Source organism: Athene noctua, chromosome 14 (genome assembly GCF_965140245.1).
Source record: "Athene noctua chromosome 14, bAthNoc1.hap1.1, whole genome shotgun sequence".
NCBI lineage: Eukaryota > Metazoa > Chordata > Aves > Strigiformes > Strigidae > Athene > Athene noctua.
This window is the reverse complement of record NC_134050.1, coordinates 13,828,890-13,842,781: the sequence shown is the minus strand read 5'-3', so window position 1 is coordinate 13,842,781 and position 13,892 is coordinate 13,828,890. Positions and strand designations below refer to the sequence as shown.

Here is a 13,892-nt window from a genome sequence, read left to right as displayed (position 1 = left end):
TTGCATCTAACTTCCAGAACTAAAAGAACAAAATGAAAAAACAAAGAATTTTACAATATTGTATAGTACCAAGGTAAAGGACAAGGTCTGTGTGAGTATGTCAAAAATAATTGTACACACCTTTTCAAATGCAGTCTACTTATGTATCATTTTCCAGTAGTGGACATTTACATGGTACTGAAGTAAGAAATTCTAGAAACATTTTTATGCTGTAAATGCAAAGAAATATTTAATTCTTCTGTTTCATAAATTACATGTTACCAAATGTTCGACACCTTGGGTTTTTTTCTAAATAACAATTTGATTGCTACTTAAGTAAAATGTTTTCAATCAGAACATTTTTATGTCTTTGCTGAAAAACACTTGCAATTTTGGACCAAATTATGTTACTGATCTTGTAACATGTAGAAAGAGAAAGAATACACTGGTAGGAAGAGATGTTAAAATTATTATAAAATTAAGAACAGATAAGGACATGGAAAGAGAAAGAAAAATGACATTTCAAAAAAGACAAGTAAGCCAGCAATTTACTATTGAACATTAATCTCCTGGGAAATTATTTTGCTTGTACTTTCAAGGCCCAAATAATTAAAAATTAAGATGTGCCTTCTAAAGGCACAGCAATCCTGTCCATCACCAGACAGGTGAACAGAACATAGCTTTAAGAATGTATTCAAAATTGTTAACACTTGCTACTAGAGAGCTAATTTAAAAATTACATTAAACCCTGTGAGTTTTTAAACAAGTAAGGACTATAATCTCAATCCTTAAACACTGTAAAACACATGTTCTTTTCCACTTGAAAGTTGAAGTGTTCTGCTGACTCTAGGAAGCTTCCTACTAGAATGTTAAGGCAAGTATGGAAGACTTACAGATCTTTAGCAATGAGATTTTAATAGCAACTAGTCTCACAGAAGAAATATTACATAAGACTAACTATATATTTATAAACCAATTATTAAAGCTGTATTGATTTTTCCAGTTAATCCCAAAATGGCATCTCTTTATTATATGAAACAAAGCTTAAATATTTTCTGATGCTGCAAAATACTTTTCTGAACAAGATATCAATTTCATATTTAGAGATATAACATTAGTTTCTAAATGAATTTGTCCTCTAATCTTATCCTTAATCATCTTAGTAATGGGTTATGCAAATTTCATACGTAAACACATTTTACTCAGTTTTAACAAGACAGTTTGAAGCTTAGGTTTGAAGCTTAGGGTCTTTTATCTACTTTTCGTTTTTACTCTTCATAAAAAAGCGTTATCCTTCACACACAGACTGGAGTACTATTTTCTTCTTCAGAACATTCTGCAGATGTCTCCGATATGGCAGTCATTGTTTCAGAGGGTATGAAAACATAGGCCACCGTTAAAAGCATTAGCCAGCATCTGCCTCTGCTCATCTACTCCCGTTTTCTTATTTTCATCTTGACATGACAGAAAAACACGTGCAAACCTATTATTTTCAAGCTTCTTTAAAAATTCTTTGGCATCTAACAAACAGGCTGCCAGTTATGAAAAATACATTAATTAAAAGCAGTGGCAAAAAAGACCGGTCATTAACACAAAAGCTATTCCAAACTCTTCTTTCTTAATCAAACTTGTTCAAACAGGAACTCCAAATCGAAGGAAAAAATCAGATTTTCAATATTACTGTGGCATGGAAACATCTGGTATGGTGAATAAAAAGTAGCAAGAAACTCTGATACATATTCTAAATAATGCTTTGCTAAACTACATAAAAATAAGTTAACATATACTTGTAATCAAAATACTTTCAACTGCACTTTGCTGTAACAGCACAAAGCTGTTATTTACATCATGGTAATCACTCATTTTACCTTCAGATAGACATGCTACATTTCTTTAATCATTTGAAGGATCCTAAGCGGCATTCCTCAGCTTTTTATTATTAAAAAAAAAAAAAAAGCCTAAAAGATGCCTAATTAAACATCTGTGTGTATAATCAATTGAAATTCTCTCATTGCAAGTTTAATTTGAAATCTTTGTAAGCGTGCTTCAGTGATCCCCAAACAGATACTATGCTGCCCCAAAAGTGCAGTTTGTTGAAGCAAGGACAGAAAGACGACACATACAAGGTGGACAACACAAGCTTGTTTGTGTTTTCTACTTTAGATATGAAATATATTTCTTTCTCTTATACTAACATGTTAGGAAGAACCAAGCGCCTGTGATCATTACCGTTTGTGTTTATTTGCCCCAGTCTAAGCAGCAATACACAATAGGTACATCTGTGTTTCAGTGCACTTTTGTACGGACAATCTCAATAGAAACAGCACAACTCAGATTAACATTCATCTTTCTCTGAGCAAAATAAAGCCTGCCTCTCACAGATCCAGCTAGTCAAGAGGAAAACTCTGCTAGTGTGCCTTTACCTCTTCCAGTCTGAGCCAATTGCTTCAGGGCACTGCCAGGGCAGATGGCATTTCACAGGCACAGCAGGATCTAAACTTTTTCAGTCTGCTAATCACACCTTCAGGTTTTAACACAATTTTCCCTCCCCTACTACCCATACATAAAACCAGATCTGTTTGTATCTACAAAAAGGTAGCTTAAATTAACTGACATTTAATTTCATACTATGTAATGAGGATAATTCTAAGGGAGTGAGAATGCATAGGAGACTATGGAATTGCAAGAGAGGGTATCAAAGAGCCTGTGAGGGCATTTACACATTACACTGCCCAAGGTGGCAAACCAAATAAAATGAAGGCTAGTGTGGACATTAATCAAGACAATAATCACTTAAGACTTCTCTCAAAAACATTCTTTTCTTTTTAAAGTTAGTATCATTAAACTACATGCATGATACTGAATTTTATTAACTGCTAATGATGCCCTGTAAATACAGAAATCAATCCCTGCTTCAGAGAAAGCTCACAAAAAAGTCAGTTCGCTTCCAAAGTTACAAGCCCAGGCCACACAGTTATATGAAGCATACACACTGTAAGGTTTCTTGGCCACCATACCTCTCTCACACAGAAGGCAGTATCTGTCTATCAGTCATCAAATGTCAAGAAACAGTAGATGTATCAGCAATTTGTGTGAAAGGACAGAAATTGTTCTGAAGAGCCAAAAGTACTAGAAAAACTGTTACCTGTTCCTAAAAAAGTCTGTACTTACCCTACATTAGTAAATTAGAGTATTCAGAAATTTAGAAATCCTTTAAAAGAATCTACTAGACAGAAGAAACAAAATCATATTCCTGAAGTGGCAAACAGGTTTCCCACAACAATACTTATGAGGAAAAAAAAAAAAACAAAACCAAAACCAAACACCAGAAAATACGCTATGATTGAATCTGTAATATTAAACTGACTCTAAGAAAAATAATAATACCCTAAATGCAAATACAGGACTTTAGGTCACACTCGAACAAAAATCATGCCAGTGATTTTTTTTACACTACGACAGTGAGCCTAGTATAAGAATGCCTTTTTTTAGCCTTTAGTTTAGCTTCTATCCTGTTAAAAGGATTTAATCTAATAAAAATGAAAATGTAATGTGACCAATAACGAAGGTTAAAAGAGACACTCTAATACAGTAGTGCCTATGCAGGGACTCATAGTTAAGCTGTTATTCTAATAAAACTGATAAAACTTCCCTCTGCAAACCTTAAGTTTCACACACTTTCACAAGAGTTTATTCTGTATTATGAACTTTGTTGATAAAACTGTAGTGACAATAGATACAAACAGGCAGGTGTGACACAGGCTTGCTGTATCACCACCAAACAGGGACACAGTTCCTCTGGGGCTGGGGAGCAGCACTGGCTGTTTTGGGCATAGTGAAAGTACTCACCCCAAATTAACCCCCACATATATTTCTCAATTACTATTACCAGCATGGATATCGCTAAACCAACATACCTATATTGCTAATTCATACCAAAATGCCTGGAATGTTTCTCATAAAAGAGGAATGATCTCTCAAAACCAAATCCAAAGCACCCAAATACAGCTTTACATGGTCCATTTTCTATGGTATCCTGAACAGATTAAAAATAGTAAACTATATAGGAAAAAGATCATCTTAACATTCCATTAGAAAAGCTTTTATTTATCAAATGAAGAACAAATGGACCATTTGCTGCAAATATGCCTTTAACTTAGTGAAGGTATTTGGGTTTGCGTAAAGGAACATTAGCATTGGCAGCTCTGTACCAGGTAACAAAATTTGTCAGGATTACCATTCAATCAGTCATTTAATTGGAAATATGTCAGCTTTTTCCACACATCCTGTACAAAGCGAGGTTAGGGCGGGTAGTCACGAATGTTCTGCATAGAAGTACTTGTTTTGATAAATATTGAACTATCAAACAGAGAGATAAAAAAAAATGACTTGGATATCTGTGCCCTGTTCTGTGCTTCTCCCAGTAAATTCACACTTGTTTCCAAGGAACATGATACATACAAAAGCTATAAAAAGTAGGGATGGCCCAACACATCAAAATTTACTCGTGGCCACCAGCTGCCTGTATTTATATGAATTACATCTTTTTCCAAAGCCGTATGATCCATTTTCAAATATAAAACGGCTCTGGAAACTATAATTTTATTTCAGCAATCATTCGTTGTCATGCCGTCCCTAGCTCCTAGAACACTTCACTTTGCCACCCTCACCAATAAGGCCATTAATATAGCTGATCTTTCTTAAGGATGGATCTCTCTGATCTGCTTCTGTCACACTTCCCAAATACCATCACCTGTCCGTTTACTTTTACCCTGTCAACTCTAATTTATTAGCATCCATGGTTCCTGTCAGTTTGGAAGGCTCTGGTACTCTTACTTCCCCTGGATCCTTAAAGTTATTGATCATTTTTATGCTTCACTAATATTCACTCATACATTACACAGTCTTCCCTGACCAATCCAAGCCCTCACTTTTACCTTAAATTTTTGTTCCTGCTATCGAGTTGCAGAAAAGTCCAATTTTTTTCCATTAAAATTTATTCTGTTGTGTCATTCCATCTTGCTAAGCATTGTGTTCACCCAGTAAAAAAGTCATGTTGAAATTCAAGGTTTCCTTTCACTCCCCTTTACTCTCCTTTAAACTATTCTTTCAGCTACTTTCCTGGAAAAAACAGTGGGATTCCAACAAAATATTCTATGGCTGTAGCCTCCCATGGTCTGCTCTTCCTTCTCATTTGGCAGGCAAAAGTTTCTCATCTGTTTTCCTCCACAAGTTTTTGCATCAAGAATGGAACAGATTTCATCTCCCAGTTTCCCTGCCTGATATCCTTATCTTTGCACAAAAGTATAAGATTTACTCCTTTTCATCTTTAGCAACTAGTTTCTGAACACCAGACCTGATGGTTACAATTAGCTTTGTTCAGTGATTTGTTTGAACGATGGTAAGGCTGAATGAAGTTTTCATTTTTAGGTACCATAAAATCAAAACAGAAGGAAAAAAGCTTTTTTAGAAATTTAACTTTCCTATCCACTGTCAAATAAGGCCCAGGCTTTAACAGAATTCCCTCCCCCCAGTTCTGGTATTCACTCATGACATGAGAAACACTGTTATGTGGATTCTTAAGAGTTCAGCTCACACTGCAAACTTGTCCACTGTTGGGGCATATTCCATAGTCTCTTCACTCAGTCACCTTTTTTCATAAAACTTGCTGGAATTCGATATCTTTGAAACTTCTAAGGCCACAGGATTCAGTCAGTTCAGTTGGTCAAGTTCAACTATCAGGATGGTACTGTCATGCATATATACTTGCTTACACATACACTGTGTCATGAGTCTTCCTCAAGCAAATCTACCTGACTCCTTGTAATTCTCTTCCCTTTCATATTTAACCTCACAGAATACACCGTTCACAAACCACAGGGTGGAGGCTGTCCTCTTTGCCATTCTAGAGACCTTCCTGGGAACCTTTTGTTCCTCACCTCTACAATCTTCTTTCATAAGTTTTGAAATGTCTTCCTAGTCAAAGCTGAAAATGAGTACTTTATCCAATTTACTCCGTTAGTTTTGTCTGACACAGTCAATTACACAGTTCTCGGAACCTTCTTTCCAAGCGTTCTCCATTTCTTTCCTGCTGGCACTCTGGTCACTCCTGTAATATGCCACCCTCACCTTCCTCCAAACATCTCCAGCATTTCCACAGCATTTGTATTTATCTCCTTCCTTTCTCCTTTTAGGTTTTCTTTCTGGGAAACCACACCTACAAAAACAGTTGACCCCCCTTGGCTACACTGACAACTTACAGACATGTTTTCCCACTTTTAGCATATTTTTTCTGTCCAGAAAATGAACTGCCACGAAGTCTTAGATATCTAAAAACCATCTTAAGGTAAATTTAGCTAACTGAGTTCTTAACTGCACTTGATCTCCCTAATAACATCTCTGTCATTCCCTGTGAACCGCTGTATGGTCCTGGTGGTCACGTTGCCAGAGGATACCATCTTAAACTCTGACCTCTCTACAGGTCCCTAAAGGCAGACCATGGTCAAATCAACCTTTCTTTGTGGTACAATACTTTGAGAATATAACTTCATGATTTTTTAAAAAAGAAAGAAAGAAAAAAAACAAAAAAGAAAAAAAAAGATGCAACTCTTCCCAAAAGTCTTCTCATTTTATATTTCATCTAGAGCAAAACATCTTGTCAAGGTCAGAGAGAACCAGGCAGAAACAATATAATCCTACTCATCCAAAACATGGTTGCAAAAACAGTTTTCCAAGACTCCTGCTTTCACCATGTAATCCTTCTCTTTGTATATTCCTCACAATCCATCACATCCCGTTGAAACTGATGACATTCACAGCTCAACACACCTATATCTCTACCTTGATTTTCCCCATTAAAAAAAAATAAATAAATAAAAAACAAAGAGCTAAGAAGATTCTGTTAACAGCAGAAACAAATCTTGACACGCAAGTAGCCTTATGGTAACAGTCATGATGATCATTAGTGAAAATTTAAAATTTCAAAGAGCTAGTTTGTCAAATACATAGCAAGAAGAGTTACATTTTATGCTATTGGCAGCAGTCAACAGACAAAGGCTCACCTGTTTCCAGGCTGCAAACAGTATCTGAATTTAACAATTTTAAGACACTGTAAAATACATATTAACAGATAGCTTCTGCACCGGAAAGTTTATACCCTGAGTACTTAAGGGCAAAGTATAATTTGTTTCACAAATAGGTAAGAGACACAAACATAAATTGTCTAAGCAAATAGGGAACCGCATTAATTTCAAGTTACATAAATATTATAGACTCTTGAAAAAGTCCTGATCGTCCTAAGGTAATGCATCAAAGGTACGAGATAGCTTGGAACAGAAAGGGGGGAGAGGCGGTGGTCAACCCAACAACCTAACCACAAGACAATTCTTCCCATAATTAACAGAGTGCAACATGAAAGCTGTCCTTATCCATGAAATATCCCTGCCTTCCTACGTGTTTGAACCTAGTCAGGTAACTAGGAAAAGTACCAGCTCTGTTTGCAGACTGTTTTGGGCACATATACTGTATCTTTAATTAGGATGGCCTATTCTTTACTCAAGAAAAAATATGAATTGTAGAACTCACAAAAACCTCCTGAATTCTGAGAAGTTCTGATGTATGAGTTCCTACACAGTTATTTGCTCTCATACATGTTCACCATCACCACTTTGAAGATTCAGCTGGACAGGGGCCCTGGGACATCTTGTCTAGACCGTGCTTTTGCCACAAAAGATTGGACCAGATGATCCTTGAGGTCCCTTCCAACCTGGTGGTTTAAGATTTGATATGTCTACCTTTTTTTGCTCTTATGTGCCCCTGGTTGCAGAGGTTCATACAAGCCTCTACATACAAGAGGTTCATTAACAATCATACAAAATACATCTAATAGAATCACAATAGCAACTTAGCTCACATTCATCAAAGTATTCCTGCCATGCTGGACCTGCAGCACACTCCTTGTACTCCACTGATCTTCCTAACAATGCTCATTAAACTCACTCTTAAAATATTAATATTGGAAGAGAATCATTGCAATATTGTATAAAGATCTGCAAAACATACAGTCAGTCCTTAAAGAAAATTCACATAATAAATGCCCTCTGAAAAGCATTAAGTGCGTACATTCGTTCTGTTTCAAGGAAGCGATATAAAAACCTTGCAGTGTTTATTCAAATAAAGTCACACACTATGGGCTTACTTCCCCCCCCCCGAAAACAACTGATGTTTTATCAGCTCTGCAATGTCTGATCTCTCTCCAAGTCAGATATGAGATCAGAGGATTTAACCTGTGTTATCCCTATAAAATCACATATAAAGTACTGCATAGAACATATATCTACAAATCCCATTTAAACTGTGCTTAATAAAGCACAAATATTTATCACAAAGCATAATAGACTATTAGGAAAATAAAGAACTTCAGATCTCTTTGTTGTTTCTGTTCACTTCTAGTGATAACAAAGATATCAAATTCTGGAAGTCTACCAAACAGTTACAATTTATTATGAACAGGTATGATTTAAGTACTGCCAATAAATTCTACATATTTAGTTATGGTTGACATTTATGATGTTACTTAAAGAATAATAAATGCCTTAACTTGAAATATGCGCATGCCTTTAGGAAGTGAGCCGAATATTAAAGGAAGCATTTAGTAACTTGCATAAGAATAAATATCTTCTATAATCTAGAAAGGTTAATGAAACCACATTTTCTGAGGTTTTTGTACTGCAGACAAATGTGACAGAAATAAAGCATTTACTATCCCAGAAGGGAGCAGAGAAAGTAAATTATTATACAATATTCCCTGCGTATCTTAATTGCTAGTATAATATTTTAATGTTTCTTTCATAGTATGCATTAGATAATTTGAAACTTACTGAATGAGTTATTTCTGAGGCCTGTTACACCATACTTGCATTTTAACCTTTTATGCAAAAACAATTACCGCTGTATTATTCTATTGTGCAAATGCAAGGACAGAAATGCTCGAAAACTATTCCACCGTTTCAGATTCACCTCGTATTTCCTCAGACCTATTTCACAGTCAATCACAAGAAGTGCGTTACAGAATACACGTCAAAGCAAAATTAGAAGATTTCATTTAGTATCTATGAATTTCAGCCACAGCAGCAGTAGATGGAGGATCCTGCAGCAACAATCACTTCCCAAAAACTGTTCACTTGCACGTTTATTGAATACACTCCCCTTATTCTCCCTCCTATGACGGGCTGATAATCCACTTGCAGCAGCCACGGGCCAGTTCCACCGGCAACAACTCGGTGTTCCTGCAGCTCACGTGCAAGTTCCCAAATAAAAACAAACTCCCCCCACACTGGGGTTTGCGCTACAAAAAACAAGACTCATTGAAAAGTTTTCCGGGAGGTAGAAACCAACAGAGTTCCATTCAAGAAAACTGAGCGTTTCGGGCATCCCTCCAGACTCTACTGAACAGCTCTCTCTTCAGTAAAAAGAAGTTTCTTAAATCCCATCAACCCAAACCTAATGTTAACTTACGGGGAGCGGGGGAAAGAGGGTGAGAGGGAAACAAGAGACAGTAATCTGCAAGGCAGGACAGCTGCCACTCAAACAACGCCAACATTTGATAAATAATATCCCTTAAAACCTGGTATTTCTTTAGCACTTGGCAATCATTTTGTCGACAGAAAGCGGGAAGAACCAGAAGCGCCGAGCAGCTAGAAAGCTGGGGTTTCTTTCGTAAAGTCTGTCAGAAGCGGAGGAGATGGTGGGCTTCGGAAAAGAAACAATTAAAATAACAAGGTAGCCGACAGCTGCAGATGTTTGGTTCGGGGGTTTGTTTTAATCAATAAAACCGACTTTTTAATATTAAAGATCCTGTGAAAAACAAGGGAGCCTTCTGTCCTAGAGCAAATACATTATTATGATTTAGCTTCTATACGGACATAATCTAGGATTATATCGACTCTGCAGAACCGAGTTGAGAAACCCGCTAAGGGACTAACTAACATTTTCCTCCATTCCTCTAAACGGAGTTTGACAGTTAGCAGACATCCCCCACACACATACAGCAGTCAGGAAAAGCGAGCGGCGCTCACTCCTCAGAAAGTTTCTCCCTCCAGTTTCGGAGAAACCTACCTGCTCTCTGGAAATGCAAGGCAGCGAGGGTCTCCTAAACATTTTGCAGCTGCCGTAGTAGCTGGCCGACGTTTCTCCTAAGGACACGCAGCTCGATCTCCTCCTGGGTCTGATCACAGGCACTTTTTCCTCCGCGCTGGGGAGCCGTGGGTGGTGATGATGCTGGTGGTGCGCTCCTCGGCTCTGAGCCGAGAAGATGCCGTGCTCCCCGCCGCAGAGTGCCAGGAGGCAGCCAGCCACCCCGACCGAGCCGGCCAGCAGCGGTCTGAGGGCCGGGGGGAGCGAGGGAAGGCTGGTGAGCGACACCAGCCACACCAGGCTGGAGAAGACCAAGACGAGGAGGCTCCGGCGCCACTTCAGGGAGCTCTGCAGCAGGGTCAGCGCCGCCGCCGAGCCCAGCACCGTCAGGAGCCTGGCCAGGACCATCTGCGGCTCGGCGGGGGGCTGCGGCTCCCCTTCGTGCCCCTCCGCGGGCAGCAGCCACTGCAGCGCCACGAAGTCCCCCGAGTAGCAGCACACGGGAAGCGCCAGCAGCCACCAGCGGGTCGTGCCGCCGCCGCGCTCCCCGCGCCGGCCGCCGGCCAGGTAGCAGGTGAGGAAGAAGAAGGCACAGGCGACGCTGAAGAGGGGGCTGAGGCAGCGGGAGAGGCACAGCAAGGCGTGCAGCGGCCGGGGGCTCCGCCAGCTGCTCCCGTCCTGCTGGCCCCCGGCGCTGCCCCGGCCGTGAAAGGCCAGGAGCGAGAGGACGAGGGCGGCCAGGACGCCCAAGCTGAGCAGCGCCCGGGGCGAGGAGGCGGCGGCGGGGAACAGCAGCAGGGAGAGGAAGCTCTTCGGGGGGTCCTGCCTCAGGGGGGTCGCGCAGCTCTTCACGTAGCCGTTCCGCAGGCTCTCCGGGCTGCCGCCGCCGGGGAGCGCCGAGGGGGCAGCCGCCCCGCCGCCGTCCGGCTGCTGGCAGAGCTGCGGGGGCTTGCTGGGTCCGTGGCGGGAGGCGGCCGCGGCGGCTTCTCGCTCTTCCCTCATGGTGGTCGGGGACGCGGGAGAGGGGGGGGGGGAGGGGGGGGGAAGACGGGGGAGAGGCGCGGGTCGCGCTAGCCCCGGCCCGGCCGCGCCTCCCTCATCGCCTCAGGAGAAGGGCGCCGGGCTGAGCCGCCGCGTCTCCTCGGCGGGCAGCGGCGTCCGCAGCATGGTGGGAGAAGACGGGAAAGGAGAGAAAAGGTAAAAGTCTCGCCCGCTCGTCCGCTTTCCCCGAGCGGATCCGGCGGCGGGGGACTCGCTGTCGCCTCCCAGCGCTCACCGGCGGCGGCGCCCGGCGGAGCCCCGGCGGGGGCGGGAGCGCGGCGAGGAGCGGCCCCCGCGCGCCCGCCCGCCTCCCCTCGCGCCGCTGCACACGGCGCGCGCGCGCGGGAGCCCTTGCGGCGGCACGCGCCCCGGGAGCGGCGGCGCGCTCACTGCCACGCGCTAACGGCCGCGCGGGGGCGGGAGGCGCGCTCGCGCTCCACGCCCGGCGCGAGCCGCCGGCCCCTTCCCGCCGCCCCGCGCCCGCCGGCCGCTGCCCAGAGGTGTCGGGGGGGGGGGGCGGTCCCGCGTCCCGGAGCGGCCCCCGCCGCGGCCAGCGGAGGAACCCCGCGGCGCCCGGGCCCCAGGGAACCTCGCTCTCCGTGTGTATTAAGCAGATCTTTTAAAAACGTACATATATTTATATTTATATATACACGTATCCCGCGCGACAGTCGAGCGCCCCGACGGGGGAGCGTGGGGGGAGCGGGCCGGGCCGCGCCGCGCCGGGCCCCTGCCAGCCCAGGCGGCCGCGCAGCGGCGGGAAGGGAGCTCTGGTCAGACGAGCGAGGGACCGGAACGCTGAGCCGCTTTAACTTTCTTTTCTATTTCGTCTTTTTGTTCTGAGATACCACGGAAAAGTTGCTAGTACGGGCTTTAAAGCACCCAAAGAGTACCGAAGTATTTTCCCTTTAAGGACCGACCCTCTCTTTTCCCTTTTTTTTTAACACCTGAAAAGTAAGTATGGATTAGAGCAATTTTCTACACTTTTCTTCAGTCTTTGTTAACTAAATTACAGATTAGACTGCATTGCTCGAGCGGGTTTGATTATTTGTACAGCTAATCCCTTTGGAATGGATCAAAATAATCATTTTGGACCAGACTATTAAAAATGTTTAGACTGCTGTAAGTGAAAATAGGCAGCTAATGGGATTTTGAGTAATGCCTTTACTCATTCATCCTCTTTGTTTGTTTCTGAAAGAGTAACTGCTTAGCACTTTTGAAATTATGATTATAACTCTGAATTTTTACCTCGTTACTTAAAATAAATGTCCTTTGATCCATGTTTCCACATAATATTGTAGAGCTTTACTCAAATTGGCTTAGAAATCAGATCAGGTAAATTGGTGATTGCCCTTTTTCCTTGCTTATTGAAACAAGGAATTCTTGAAATGACTTGTTGCCATTGCTTGTGATTTGCCACATTTGAATAGCCCTCGAGTAGTAGTTGCTCTGGGGAGGCTGTGGTGTATCAGGAAGTGCTGCTGCAGGATAATGGCCTAAAAACTGACAATATGCGGATATCGTCCAGCATGATAACTGACAGAAAATACAGTCTGCAGTGACAAAGTGGCTTAAGTACATAAGAAAATGGAAATAAGTAAAGGCAGATCAAATTGATGGAATTTTAATACCATTGTACACCTTCCTCTGTTAGAAATATTTCTACACCCTTTCCCCCCAAAAAACGACTCAGTCCTGACTTGGTACACTTAGTACCATTAGGATGGTACACAATCCGTGTTAAAAAGTTTTGAAAAGAGAAAATGTGAAGTTCCTTTGGGAATTATATTCTTACATTTACTGATACTCATATGTTAATAAGTTGAACCACAATCAAGCGTGTATGTAAATGTTTTCAAGGCTGTGAGATTTATCTTGCTATTATCCTTTATTTTTTTATTCCCTTGAATAAATGCATTCGAGAAATAATTAGATAGTGTGGTCTTCATTAACACGTCATATTTCAGTATATATGTCTGTAGCAGTGGACACTAGAAAGTGCCTAATGAAGAAGAGTACAGAGATAGGACATTGTGTGATCGCTTAATACCCTGAATGCAACCATCTGTGGCTTTAGTACTTTATGAATCAGAAGCGGTGTTTTATTTTTAAAAATTCTTGGTGTATTTTCATTCCACAAATTTGCCCAATCTTTTTTTTTTTTTTTTTTTTTAAGGCCACGTAGGTTTTTGGTATCCTCAGTGTACTACAGGAAGAGGTCTTTGCTCAGTGCGACTTGGCTATGCATTGTGTGAAATGTGGTTTTGGTTTTTTGAAGTTTCCTACTTGTCTTAGTTGATATTCTCATTTTTGGTAGAAACAATGAACAGTTGCTCTCTAGTCACCTTCTGTCTTCAACTCATAGTTTTATATCTTTCCTTAGTGTTGTATTTTTCAAGCTCAAGAGTGTTAAGTCTATTTGATTTTTTTTTTCATGTTGCTATTAATCTCTCTTCTTTTTTGTATTTTTTGAGCACTATTGTATGCTTTTGGAGTGAGGAGCCCAGGAGTTACACACAGTATTCAAGACACAAGAGCACTCAAAATAATGTTTTCATATAATTATCCAGTTCTTTCCTTATAATTCCTGTCATTTTTTTGTTTTGCTTTGTTAGAGAAGTGAGAAAACAGATGAACCGAGCACCGTTGAATGTTGTTCTTTTGAACACTGAACAAACATTGAACATTGTTTTCATAGCATTAACTATATAGATCCCCGGATCTATTTTCTGACTGTT

At 41.4% G+C, this 13,892-nt stretch overlaps 1 protein-coding gene across 1 annotated transcript in view; it reads right to left on the bottom strand.

The window, feature by feature from the left end:
• Nucleotides 1–11,367, bottom strand: part of PDE3B (phosphodiesterase 3B) — an 88,107-nt gene extending 76,740 nt beyond the window's left edge. Inside the window, exon 1 of the mRNA XM_074917857.1 lies at nucleotides 10,096–11,367. Coding sequence (XP_074773958.1) covers nucleotides 10,096–11,115 — 1,020 coding nt within the window. The 5' untranslated portion in view covers nucleotides 11,116–11,367. The remainder of the gene's footprint in view (nucleotides 1–10,095) is intronic.
• Nucleotides 11,368–13,892: the final 2,525 nt, after the last annotated feature.